Here is a 14,374-nt window from a genome sequence, read left to right as displayed (position 1 = left end):
GTTTGAAGTGTGTCTCTTGTACAACTGTTGGATTCTGGTTCCCAATCCATTGTGCTATTTGCTTCCATTTTATGGGTTAGCACAACCCATTCACATTCACAGATGTGATCACTAACTGTGCATTTCCTCTCCATCCTATTTTCTTCTGTTTATCCTTCTTTTCTCTTTTTATCTTGTCCCTCCTCAGAAGCCTGTTTTGCTCCAAATCACTGCCTCCCCTCACCCATCTCCCCCCACACCTTTAATCTTATTCCCTTCCCTCTTATTTTCCTGTTGGGTTAGAGATTTTTTTTACCCAACTGAGAGGGGGAGTAGTGGGGGGTGAGTAAAAATTAGCTTATAATATATGATTTATTATATATTACATGTATGCATTGGTTATATTACTAAAACATTATATGGTATCATAGAATTATAATATATTATTCACTCTGAAGCAATTCCAGTGAATAAGGTTTAAGCATTGCCTGATCCCCATTTTCCTCTCCACTAAAAAACTTCTTCCTTGTGCTCCTCTTTTATGTGAGAAAATTGTCCCCATTCTACCTCTTCCTTCTCCCTTCTCCCAGTGCATCCGTCTTCTTCACCCTTACATTCTTTTTGTGGAGTTCACATACATGCTCTCTGTCTCTGGTAGACTCTTTTTTTTTTGATGGTAGACTCTTTCTAACTGCTCTGATAATGATAAAGTTCTTAGGAGTTACTTGTATCATTCCATATAGGAATGTAAATGTAAACAGTTTAACTTTGACTCTCTTATGATTATTCTTTTATGTTTATCTTTATGCTTTTCTTGAGCCTTCTGTTTGAATGTCAGCTTTTCTATTCAGCTCTGGACTTTTCATCAGGAATGGTTGGAAGTCCTTTATTTCATTAAATATCCATTTTCCCCCCTGAAAGATTATACTCGGTTTTTGGGAGTAGGTGATTCTTGGTTGTAATTCTAGCTCCTTTGCCTTCTGGAATATCATACTCCAAGCCCTCTGATCCTTAAATTTTGCTGTTATTCAGTTGTGTCCAACTCGTCACAACTCCATTTGGGGTTTTCTTGGCAGAAATACTGGAGTGGCTTGTCATTTCCTCCTCCATCTCATTTTACAGATGAGAAAACTGAGGCCAGCAGGGTTAAGTGACTTGCTCAGGGTCACACAACTAGTAAATTTCTGAGGGTGGATTTGAAATCAGGAAGATGAGTCTTCCTGACTCCAGGCCTGGCACACTGTCCACTGCACCATGTTAGGATAAATTATTGTTGAAGATAGTGGTTCATTTTCCTAAAATAGTACAGAGGAGAACAGAGCTCCTGGTTTTTCTTCAGGCTCTCCGGGATGGACGTGATTGTTGCCTCTGCTGGATCATTCTTCAGTATATTGCCTTGAGAAGTGGCCTATCCTAGTGGATTGAGTGCTTGAGTTCTTAATAAGAAGAGACAAGTTCAAGTCCTATCTCTGATTACTTTATCTCTGTTACCATGGGCATACCATTTCACTATTGGTGACTTACTTTTTAAAAACAAAAACAAACAATACTGACATTATTTCATCCCAGTGGGTGATGCAGCTCAAGTGAGATCTAGGTAAAGCACTTTCTTAAAATTTGTTTTGATATCTTTGTACTTTCCCCACCTGTATTTTCCCTGTTTATCCTTTTCTTATACTTTCTCAGTAAGCTACCCTTCCAATAGATTTTGATTTTTAGTTTTCTTATTAGAGATCTGAAACATTCTTTTATTGAATAGTTTTGCAATTCTTTTGAGAATGGTTCATATCCTTTTACCACTACCTGTTTGGAAATGGGTTTTGGTCTCATTTCTGTCAGCTGTCTACATATCTTATGAGCCAAAAACTCATCCAAGAAATTTGCTACAAGGAATTTTTTCCCTCCTTGGAAACTCTCCAGTTGTACTAGTTTTGGTTGTGCAGGTGTTTTTCAGTCTTCTAGAGTCAAAATGAATTGTTTTGTCTTTTGTAATTTTCTCTCTCCCTTGTTTAATAATTCTTCTATCTAACTTTCAGAGGTAAATAATCTGATCCATTTTTGTTTTTAATAGTATGATCTTTAATACTAAGGCCATATCCACTTTCCTGTTAACCGTTTTGTTCTTTCCCAATTAAAAGATCAGTTTTCTTGGAGAAAACGAAAGCAGAACTGGAGTTATCATTGTGCCTTCTCATTTTCATTTGGCATCCTCATTCCATTCATGTTTTCATGTTTCTAATTTGTTCCCTTCTGCTACTGCTGGAAAAACTGCAAAGCAAGTTGGCAGAAATTAAACTTAGAACAGTATCTTATACTGCGTTCCACAATAAGTTCAAAATTGCTACATGATCTGAATATCAAAGATAATACAATCTTTTATAAAGTAGGAGAGAAGCTCTTTGCTAACTTTAAAGCCCCTATTAAGTGCTAGATATCATAGTACAAATTTATGTGAGCCTTGAAGGAAAAAATATTTTTATATTTTAGAGTTATTCCAGGAAAGGGGGTTTGCTGTGTACAAAGCATGGAGGGGAGTACATAATAGTATGATATTTGCAGACTCCATTGTATTCATTATTTTGGCATGTTGTGGCTGAAGTTTCTTAGGGTAATGATGAGGGAGGGCAATATGGTTCAGCAGGAACTCTGATCTTAATCTTGACCAGAAAGCCTGTGATTCAGTCTGGAAAGAATTCAGCCCAAGCCAACTTGGAGTCAGAGTTGTAAAAGTTTATTGTATGCTTTACAGCGGGCAAGGGTCCTTAGGGGACCTGCAAGTTTATTGTTAGGCTGTACAGTGGGCAAGAGTCCTTTAGGGGACCTGCAACCTCAAAGAGGTAGAATTAAGGTGTTTATATAATAATCCATAGTAGAACCTGTGCCAATTATGCTAACTAGGTGATTAAGGGTGGGATTAGAGTGGAGTTAAGTTGGGGCTAGTGTTTAAAGGGACGTGTAATTTTAATGTAAGTATTACCCATAATTCACTGGGGAAAAGCCCAAGAGGGGGGGCTACCTGGAGGTGTGGTTTTAGGCTTGAAACGTCACTAAGTCAGCTAGCGGTCAAGGGCTGACTGAGAAGTGCCCAGTCTGCCACCCATCAGTGTCATGTTTGACAAGATTGTCTGGGAATCAAGGCTAACGAAGACTCAGTGTGTGGATAATAGTCTAAGGAGTTAACCCAGAAATAGGGTCCTGAAGGATTCATGGAAGCAGTCAAGGAGTCAACCTAGAGATAGGGTACCGAAGGACACTATACAAGGGGGAGATAATAGTTTCCTGAGCTGGGATGTTTATAGATACTTTTGTGAAGGATTCATAAGAATAGCTTGTTACTGTTCCAAGCTGAGAGAAACAATTCATGAGTTGTTGCTGGGCAGAGTTAATGCTCTGAAGCTGGGGGGGGGGAGTGTGATTTTACAAATTGGTTTTACAGACTGATGTTACAAATATAGATCCCAAGCACTCCATCATTACTGATGTTACAAATTGATTTTACATAGATCCCAAGCACCCCATCAGTAAGTATTTGCAGAAGAAGGGGAGGGAGTTAATGCCAGGACTTTTTTTATCCTGTGGGCCATTTGAGCCCAAGGAAGGTTCTTGCTTAAAGAAATGCTGCTCTAAGATTGATTTGGCAGTGTTTTACAGGATGGACTAGAAGGGAGATAGAGACTAGAGGCAGGAGACCTTTGAGGAGCTGGTTGCATAATCATTCAGGCTTGAAGTGGAGAATGTCTAGACTAGGTCACCGAGAATTGAAAGGAGAGGCACTGATCTAAGACATTCTTTGAATCTATAGAACTCAGATTAATTAGCGGCAGTGGGGAAAGTAAAGAGGAAGCTAGGCTTTGAGTTTGGGTGACTCAGGGAATCATGGTGCCATTCGTAGCAGGGACCTTTGCAGATGGGCAAGTGGATAATGTGCCTTAAATGCTGCTCCTCCAGGTTCACATTCCATTTTCCAGGTTGCTTCTGGATAGATGATGAGCTTTATTTCACGCACTCATTCTGTACTTGACTGTGATTCTTAAACTTCCTGTTCGTGCTCACCCCTGTGGATTTAGAGTGTAGTTCTTAGTAAGCATCGTGTCCTTAACTGGATTGGAAGGGGTTGCTCTCCAGTGCCTTAGGTTTTTGTTCAGTTGCGTCTTTTCTCGTAATCTCAGTACGCTTATCTGGAGGTCTGTAGCATGTTGTATCATGATTCTTTTGGAGTTGATGGTGGATCATTGTTTCGATCAGAGTTACTAAGTCTTTCACAGTCGATCATTCTTATTATTGTCTATGATGGTCTTCTGCTGTTTACTTTGCATTGGGTTTATATAGATCTTGCCATGTTTTTCCCAAACCATGCCCTTGTCATTTCTTACAGCACAATAGTATTCCATCACAAACATGTAACAACTGGTAGTTAATTTCTTGATGCTAATAGTAGCAACAATGTTATTATCTTCTGGAGATAGAGCCAGATATATGATACGGAGCTTACAGGAAAACCTCATGAGTGCCAAGGTGGTAATAGTGACGAGACCTCCTCCCCCACCCCTCAACAATCTTTTTAAAGAAATATCCAGTCACTTTGTTGAGATTTTACTTTGGTGCTTTGTTGCTCCAGTCTTTATAGCTGTTGGATTTTAAATAAATCAGTCCAGGCATCTATTTCTCAGCTACATTTCTGAGATTTTCTTTTTTATATTAAGGATTTCTTGGTTTGTGCAACAGTGTCTTTTTCAGCTGTCTAGTTTGTAGTACTTTTTTTTCTTCTTCAGAATGGAATACCCTTGAAAGCCTTGATCACAAATAATTTACTGGTAGATTATATTTTTAATTGTCATTGTAAGTAAATGTACGGGAACCTTAATTGTAAACAGTCATAGTTTTTGACTAATGATCCTACCTTTAAAGCATTTTTAATGATTTCTCCAAATATGAGGCAGGTAGAGATTATTGAATATTTTCTGTATATTTAGTATATTCATAGAATCTTAACACTAGAAGAGATATAAGATGATCTAGCCAGGGGGAACCTACAGCCTCGAGGCTACGTGTGGGTCTTTAGGTCCTCAAACACAGTCCTTTGAATCCAAGCTTCACAGAACAAAGGTGCCCCACCCCTGATTCTAGTCTCACATAGTTGAGAAATCCTACAGTATTATATACCTGTCTAGTTTGAACTTCACAAGGCATCTAGTTTCTTCCTTGTTGGAAATCTAAGTGTTAGAAATGTACTCTGCCCTAAAATTAGAAGGGATATAGAAAACTTAAGATCAGTCTAAGTTAAAGCTAAATTCTATACTTAGCTTTCTAATAATGATAAATAATGTTTTGGGGGCCACTAGGTGGTGCAGTGAGTAAGACGGCCGGCCCTGGGGTCGGGAGAACTCAGAATCGATTCCAGCCTCAGATACTTAACACCCACACAAAATAACTGGCCGTGTAACCTTGGGCAAGTTTCTTAACCCCAATTGCTTTAAAACAAACAAATAAATAAATAAAGTTTTGTCCTAGATTGTATATAAATTCAATCTTCATTTGTGTTCTGTGTGGGGGACAAGACACTTGATTTAACTTGAGCCTTGGGTCATTATAAAATCAGGATATTATTTACTGATTGGTTCATAAGCCTCTTGTAAGGTAAATACTGTGCAAACAAAAAGGAAATCTTATTAATGTTATTTAGAGGTGAATTAAATAGTGAGAGTAAACTTGCAACTTTTTTAAAAAGTAGAAAATCAGGGGCAGCTAAGTGGTGCAGTGAATAGAGCACCAGCCCTGGAGTCCAGGAGGACCTGAGTTCAAATCTGGCCTCAGACACAACACAAAACTAGTTGTGTGACCTTGGGCAAGTCACTTAACCCCAATTGCCCTACCTTCTCCCCTCCAAAAAAAAAAAAGGTAGAAAAACCTTTTGTGAAGTGCAACAGCATGGTGTGCAGCTCAAGGAGGAGTTACACAGTATGTGGAATGAAGAAAACAAAGCTTTCCTGCTCTCTCCTCCCTGGGAGATTTAGAATAAGATTTCACTATTTTATGTGAAGTACAATGAATTTCTGTAGGGGTCAGGCTCATCCTTCATTAATTACAAGTAAAATCACCCATCAGAAGACCAGTGTTATTTGGCTCACTTGTTCCTAATTACTTAAACTCCTGTTCTCAGCCATCGTGAATTATCAAGTTGATTTTAACCTACCAGGGCTGGTTTTGTAGGGAGCACTCTTGATTACTAGGCCGATGTGCTCTGACTTTCTGTCATGTCAAGACTCAAAGGGAGGGCAGATTAGTGGAAAACCTTTACAAGTGTAGCCTGAAATTGTGAATTACATCTCCAGATATACTGTAACTCTGCTAGGAAAAGATCTTTATTACCGTCTTTGTTTCCTCTTGAATTTTTTTTTAATATTATTGATATCTTTGGTTTCTCCCTGGAAGCCTTCCTGTATGACAGACAGTATTTAAAAAAAAAAAAAAAGGAAAAATGAGTAAAACCTCAATGAACATATCAAAAAAGTATGAAAACAATGTTCTATACCTGTGGACCTCCCACCTATGCACAGGAGGAGGCAAAAGTGTCTTCTTGCAGCCCTTCTTTGGAAGAGGTTAGAGGAGGGGAATAAGCATTTATTAAGTGCCTACTATGTGCCAGGCACTATACTAAGAGCTAAGTTAAATTAAAAAATTAATTTTAGGGATAGATTTAGAATGTCTATGAAAATAATGATAAAGTACAGAATAAGGGGTAATAGTGCTTCTGGGCCTCAAACTATATACTATATTATAAAGCAGGAATCATCAAAACCAATTGGTACCAGATTAAAAAATAGATGAATGGAACAGAATAGACAAGGGAGAATCAGCAGTTAGGTAATTCAGTGTCAAATCCAAAGATGGATTACTTAGGAAGGAGCTCTCTATTTGCTAAGAACTGCAGAAAAACAGACTGGCAGAAATTAGGCTTTAGACCAACTCCTTACACTAGGGAGTCTTTACCTTTTTTGTGTCTCAAAATAATGGTTTGGTTTGTTTGGGGGTTTTTTTTTGGTTTTTTTTTATTGCTTTTTTAAGGGCAATTGGGGTTGACTTGCCCAAGGTCACGTGGCTAGTTAAGTGTCTGAGGCCGAATTTGAACTCAGGTCCTCCTGATTCCAGGGCTAGTGCTGTATTCACTGCACTACCTAGCCTCCCCCAGAATAACATTTTTAAATATATAAAATAAAATACATAGAATTACAACAATAGGGATGGGAATGTAATTTTTTCTTCCTATGCAAGTCAACAGACCCCTCAGATCTATCTATTCATGGATCCCAGGTTAAGAACCCTGTCTTATACCATGTTCTATAATAAATACACAATAAATGTGTGATGTGATTATTAAAGATCATGAATATTGTTAAAGAAATAAAAGTTCAAGATGAATTCTTCATCAAATAAGGGATAAAAATTAAAAGGGAGTTATAAAAGATTTTATACAATTCTGACTGTATGAAATGCAAACAAAATTAATGTATCTAGGAGAAGAAAGGAAGTGGTGACTAGAGAAAAACCTTTGTTTATAAAATATAAACAGTTTACAAATGTGTTGATCAGAAGCCCATTATTTCACATTAGATAGTCAGAGGATTTGATTATGTAAACAGTTCTCCAAAAAAGCAAATACATTAACAACCATATAAAAGAATGTTCCAATATATTATTTAGAGTATATTTTAACATTAGAAGGAAAGAAACAAACATTTATTAAGCTCCTACTACGTGTCAGGCACTGTGCTCCCCCTGCAGATGTTTAGACCAGTTTGCCTTCGGGGTCACGTGGCCAGTATGTCTGAGGCCAGGTTGTATGCCGCATTTTCCTGGCCCAGTACTGTATCCACTGAGTTTCTTAGCAGCCTCTTGGAAATCCCCTTGAAACTGAAGAAAGTAGTCTAGGACAACATAGGGAACTCCTTATCCAAAGATACTGTTTAGATCATAGATAAAAATAGACATGCAGATAATTTGTGATTGTGATTCCAAAGACTATTACTTTTTAAGGTTTAAAAATCCTCCAAAGTGCGAAGCGTGTTTCATCTGAACCGTTGGTCATGATGCTGAGCAGAGTTCTTAGAACAAAGTGGTTCGTCTTCACATTGTTCTGGTTCTGCTTCCTTCACAGTGCATCAGTTCACACAAGTTTTCCCAAGTTTCTCTGAAACCACCCCCTTCTTCACTTCTTGTAGCACAATGTTATTTCATTACGTTCATGTTTCATAATTTGTTCAACAATCCCCAAGTGATGAATATTCCTTTAGTTTACAGTTCTTTGCCACCGTAAAAGTGCTGATTCAAATAGAAGTATAAAGAGCTCGGATTTCTTCCAGTGAATAGCTTCCCATTTTTATATCCTTTGGCCATTTGCCAGTTGAGGAATGGGGCTTGTTTTTATAAATTAAAAAAAAATTAAATAAATTTGAATTGGTTCGTTCTTTCTTGGAAATGAACTTAATCAGAGAAACTTCTCTCCCTCCCTCCAAAAAGAAAAGAAACCACCAAAAAAAAAACAACCTGCTTCTATTCTAATTTTAGCTGTATTGATCCTGCTTGTGAAAAAACTTTTAAATTTCACATAATCAAAACTATCCATTTAACTTCTGTTCGATTTATTGATGTCTAGTTAAATTTTGGCATTATGTTGATCCTGATCCATGAGATGTTCATTTATTTTTTGGTTGTATAAAGTCTTCTCTTTATCAGATAGGGCTTAAAGCATAATTTTAAAAACGTAATCATTCTGGGGCGGCTAGGTGGCGCGGTGAATAGAGTACCGGACCTGGGTTCAAATCCGGCCTCAGACACTTAACACAAAACTAGCTGTGTGGCCTTGGGCAAAGTCACTTAATCCCAATTGCCCTGCCTTCCCCCCTCCAAAAAAAAGCAAAAAAAAATAAAAATAAAAATGTTATCATTCTTAAATTTCTTCGGTGTTCACATGTATCAGATATATTAATGTTGCTCTAAAATCTCTAGAGCCTGAAGTATTTTGAAAGTCTGATTGAATCTCTTAAACTAGAACAGAAATAGTTCAGGAACATAAAGATTATATAAACTAAGGTGGAAAATGAACCCCCACTCTCCCCACCTGGGCTGAGCAAAGATAAGAATCCAGGTCCCTTCCCTCATGGTGAAGGTCAATAGGCTACTATAGTCGGATGTGATCCTCGATCATTGTGGATGTGCATAGGGAGAGGGGTATAGAATTTAGATTATCTTTAGTGTTTGGTAATATCACTGAGAGAATTGTTAGATATTCTGTGGGAACAAATAAGAAATTACACTATGGAATTTTAGAGTATGAAAGGTAGAGGTTATTAACTCCACACCCCTTGTTGAGACGGGGAAGGCTGTGTTCCTCGCCTTTCCCACAGTCACACAGTGAACCAAGAGTAGCCCTTACACCTTCTGATCTTCCCCCCAGCACCACACTGCCTCTCAAGCAAGTGATACTCCATTTCATCCTTTAGTGTTGGTGGAAGAGAGTATAACAATGGAATAACTAACATTTATAGGATACCCTAAAGTTTTCAAAGCACTTAAGGAACATTTTCTCATTTGATCCTCATAACAACTGGCCAGGGGTGGAGGAAGGGGTTGCTACTGAGGCAGATGGCTTAAGTGAATTGCCCAAGGTCACCTACCTCCAGATTGTCTGAGGCCTGATTTCGCCTCAGGTCTTCTTGACTCCAGGACCAGTCCTCTCAGTGGCTCACCTCTTCGCTTATAACTGAGTTCTGGCTTTTTTATCAAGAAGGTCTGGAACTCTGTTATATCGTTGAATGACCATCTCTTTGCCTGGAAGAATATGCTCAGTCTCGCTGGGTATGTAGATCCTTGGTTGTAACCCGAGCTCTTTGGCCTTCCGGAAAATTGTATTCCACTGCCTCCAATCTTCCAGTGTAGAGGCTGCCAAATCCTGTGCAATCCTCACTGTGGACCCTCGATATTTGAATTGTTTCTTTCTGGCCGCTTGAAGTATTTTCTCTTTTATCTGGTAGTTCTGTAGTTTGGCCACAATATTTTGAGTACTTTTCAGTTTGGGATCTCTTTCAGCAGGTGTCCGGTGGATTCTCTCGATTTCTATTTTACCCTCAGGTTCTAGTATCTCAGGGCAGTTTTCCTTAACAAGCTCTTGGAGAATGTTGTCCAGGCTCATTTTTTTCATCATAATTTTCTGGTAGGCCTATGATTCTCAGATTATCTCTCCTGGATCTGTTTTCCAGGTCAGTTATTTTTTCTTTGAGGTACTTTACCTCTTTTTCTAATTTTTCATTCTTGTTGTTTTGCTTGACTAATTCATGGTTCCTCATAGAGTTATTTGTTTCCATTTGGTTGATTCTAGTTTTTAGCAAATCATTTTCTTTGGTTAATTTTTGGAGCTCCTTTTCCATATCATACACTTTTCTTTTTAGAGAGATGTTTTCCTCATTATAATGTTTTTCTAATTCTGCTATTTTGGTTTTGAGAGAATTATTCATTTTGTCTTCTATCTCTCTCATTTTGTTTTCAAAGTTCCTTTTGATCTCATCTAGGAGAGCCTTCTGTGCTTGGGACCCATTCCATGTTGAAGTTTCTGCTTTGGATGTGGAGTTCACATTGTCTCCCTCTGAGTTTGGTTCCTCCCTCTGAGGATAGTAGGACTCCAGAGTCTTTGTAGTCTGCTTTCTACCCATTTTGAGGGTCCCAGCCACGCCCTTCCTCTAGGATCCCAAGCCTTTACTGTAGAGGGTTTTGCCCTGGGGCAAGAGTTACTATGTTTTCAGGGTTGGAGGGGGGTTTTGGAGCAAGTGAGGTTCACTCTGTCATCCTGGTCTTTGGAGGTCCTGAAAGGGGCTTTTTTTTTTTTTAAATTTCTGGGCTGTGAAGTGGTAGCCCCAGGAGAGTTTGCTGTCCAGGACAGGGGCCCCTGTATTTGGTTCTTACCTTGCTCTTTCCAGTCCCAGCCCTTTGGTGATAGGCCTGGTAGTGGTCCTTGTGGTTGGTGGGAAGACTTGCCCTCAGAGTTGATCAGGCCCCTTCTGGGCCTGCCTTTGCCGGCCGTGCCTTCTGGCCGTGCTTTCCAGGCCTGCCTCTGTGTCTGCCTGCCTCTTTGTTTATAACTGACTACTGGCTTGGTTGTACCACTGATCTGACCTATGTAGCATTTATATACTTGTTTATTGTTTAACACCTTTATGTGGTAGAAACATGATTGGCACGAATTAGATATAGTGCAGGTGTTCCAGCTATGTTTATGGGATAACTCAGCAGTAATTAAGAGAATGGTGTGTGTCTGCTTGGTGTTTTTATCTTGTTTTGGCTTCAGGAAGGAATTTAAGGTAATAGGGGCTTGAAAAATAACAAAATGGGCTTAGTTGAGGTAATGTGGCGGTTTTTGGAGTTTTTTGTCCCCAAGACAGCATCATAAACACATTTGGAATGCAGATTAATAATTTAGCATGTAAAATGAAAATAACTGGAAAAAGAAGGGGAAAAAAGAATTTAATATAGATGGCCCTGTGGGGTGTCTCATGCCCAGATTTCATTCCTTTAATGATTGGGGTAGGATGACCTGGGCAGTTTTGGCTATCTCTTCAATTATGTGTGCTATGTCTTTCTTTGAGGTGCAGATAGCAGTAGTTGTGTGCCACTTACATCCCCCTCCCTTCTTTGTCCCTTCCATTATTAATATCATGATAACTGTCAGGCAAGTGTATATTTGCTTTTTCTAGAATCTCATGGCCTGCCAGGCATATGTTTCAACTATTAGTAATTATTAATGATTGCTACTTGCATCACTTTCTACATTAACTACTGAAAATCCAGCTCTCACCCTAGCATTTGTAAAGAGGAAGGGCAAGGCCCTCTCCAGGCATGAGAAAGATGAGTGTAAACTACATAGGCCTTAAGAGTAGTAAGGAGGGACCTTGTTGCATTTACAATGCCAGGTCATGTTTCCTACATATTTGTAGGAATTCAATTGCATGGAAATTCAGTTGCACGGAAAGCTTGGTAACCATCAAGAGTAGTTTCTCTTGTTTGCCTACAGCATAAGGTATAGAAGGTCCATGCATAGGATCTGACTTGACTGTTACTCCTAGGGGTGACCTTATGGTTAGCTAACTGAACATGGTGAAAACCATCACTGGCAGAAATTGTTGGAACATTGGCACTTGTGCTTTTACTTTATCAGGGATTTGTTGTCTCTGAAGTGAAATACTGTGACCACACCTGTAATAGTTAATAAACAGGATACATTAGATAGTCGTCATTGCTTTTCTTTGAACTGATTTCATTTCTCCTCTCTAATTCTAGTACATGACTCTCAATCCTTCTACAAAGAGGAAAAATATTACATCTCCTGATAGGAAGTCCTCTAAGAAGCTGAAGACCGAGAGTTCTTCAGTGAACCAGGTGCTGAATCCCACATTATGGTGCCATGTTCATCTAAAGAAATCCTTGAATGGCTCCCCTCTAAAAGTAAAGAACTCAAAGAATTCCAAATCCCCTCAGGAACAGCTGGAGGAGATGATGAAGATGATGTCTCCTGGCAAGTTAAATACCACATTTCACATTCCTAAAAAGGGCCCCATCTCCAAAAAGTTAGGGAAGAACGGGGACAAGCCCTTGAAAACAAAGGGTAGGAGCAAAGGCATTTTAAATGGACAGAAATCTCCAGGAAAATCTAAATCCCCCAAAAAGGGCTTGAAGACACCTAAAACCAAAATGAAACAGATGACCCTATTGGACATGGCCAAGGGTACCCAGAAAATGACTCGAACTCCTCGGAGCTCGGGGGGCACGCCCAGGTCTTCCAACAAGCCCCACAAGCACCTCCCTCCTGCTGCCCTCCACCTCATTGCCTACTACAAGGAGAATAAAGACCGGGAGGACAAAAAGAGCGCCCTGTCCTGTGTCATCTCCAAAACAGCCCGCCTGCTCTCCAGTGAAGATCGCGCCCGCCTTCCCGAAGAGCTCCGGGGCTTGGTTCAAAAGCGCTATGAGCTTCTGGAGCACAAGAAGAAATGGGCCTCGATGTCTGAGGAGCAGCGCAAGGAATACTTGAAAAAGAAACGGGAGGAGTTGAAGGAGAAGCTTAAAGAGAAAGCCAAGGAGCGGAAAGAGAAAGAAATGTTGGAGAGACTGGAGAAGCAGAGGCGTTATGAGGACCAAGAACTGACAGGCAAGAGCTTGCCCTCTTTCCGCCTGGTGGATACCCCCGAAGGACTTCCTAACACCCTCTTTGGGGACGTTGCTATGGTTGTCGAATTCTTGAGCTGTTACTCTGGGCTGCTCCTGCCCGATGCCCAGTACCCCATCACTGCAGTGTCCCTCATGGAGGCCTTGAGTGCCGACAAGGGGGGCTTCTTGTACCTGAACAGAGTGCTGGTCATCCTCCTACAAACCCTGCTACAGGACGAGATTGCTGAGGACTATGGTGAGCTGGGGATGAAGCTCTCTGAGATCCCTCTGACCCTGCACTCGGTGTCCGAGCTCGTCCGTCTCTGTTTGCGCAAAACAGACGTGCCTGAGGAGAGCGAGGGCTCGGACACAGTTGATGAAAACAAAGACACGGCTGCCTTCGAGGACAATGAGGTCCAGGATGAGTTTCTGGAGAAGCTCGAGACTTCTGAGTTCTTTGAGCTGACATCCGAGGAAAAGCTGCAGATCCTGGCTGCCCTCTGCCACCGCATCCTCATGACCTACTCTGTGCAGGACCACATGGAGGCCAAGCAGCAGATGTCAGCAGAGCTGTGGAAGGAACGCCTCGCCGTTCTGAAGGAGGAGAACGACAAGAGGCGTGCTGAGAAGCAGAAGCGGAAAGAGATGGAAGCCAAGAGCAAAGAGAGCGGGAAGGAGGAGCACGGCCTGGCCAAGCCTGACAGAAAAAAGGAGGCGGCCAAGGCCGAAGCGCCAGGAGAAGTGGAGGCGGAGGACATGATCAGTGCTGTGAAGAGCAGGCGGCTGCTGGCCATCCAGGCCAAGAAGGAGCGTGAGATCCAGGAGCGCCAGCTGAGAGGTAACCTGTGGCTGTGGTCAGGCCACCGCTCCCTTGGCTTCCTTTTCTCGTTTATTAACATTTTGAATCATCTTCCTATCATGACTTGAGAACTTGAATAGCATTGGAAAAGTAATGGTTTCAAAACAACTAGGTCCTACTCTGATGGAAAGGAATATTTTACACATTGCAGATAATTTCAAGGCCCAAGTCAGAGAAGAATAGGCTCTTACTTCCTCCCATGTTCTGTAGGCACAGTAAGTGACAAATGTGTAGTGATTTACTTGTTTTATCCATCATTCGAGTGCTGTGTTTTTGAAATTAAATAGCTTCCATTTATTGTGCTAAGGAAGGAGCTGATATAATTCCTAGAAAAATGAACCC

General features: G+C 40.4%; 1 protein-coding gene across 2 annotated transcripts in view; it reads left to right on the top strand.

The window, feature by feature from the left end:
- The window catches only part of BAZ1B (bromodomain adjacent to zinc finger domain 1B), a 67,253-nt gene that overhangs the window by 31,692 nt on the left and 21,187 nt on the right, over positions 1–14,374 (top strand). For both annotated transcript variants that reach the window (XM_069089475.1, XM_069089474.1), the window contains exon 7: positions 12,307–14,011. In XM_069089475.1, the coding sequence (XP_068945576.1) occupies positions 12,307–14,011 (1,705 nt within the window). The remainder of the gene's footprint in view (positions 1–12,306; positions 14,012–14,374) is intronic.

This window comes from Petaurus breviceps, unplaced genomic scaffold (assembly GCF_028583685.1).
Source record: "Petaurus breviceps papuanus isolate PSGF00001 unplaced genomic scaffold, PetGlider_PUasm1.0 186, whole genome shotgun sequence".
Taxonomy (NCBI): Eukaryota; Metazoa; Chordata; class Mammalia; order Diprotodontia; family Petauridae; genus Petaurus; species Petaurus breviceps.
Note: the sequence above shows the minus strand (reverse complement) of the source record. Positions and strands in the feature narration are given on the sequence as shown.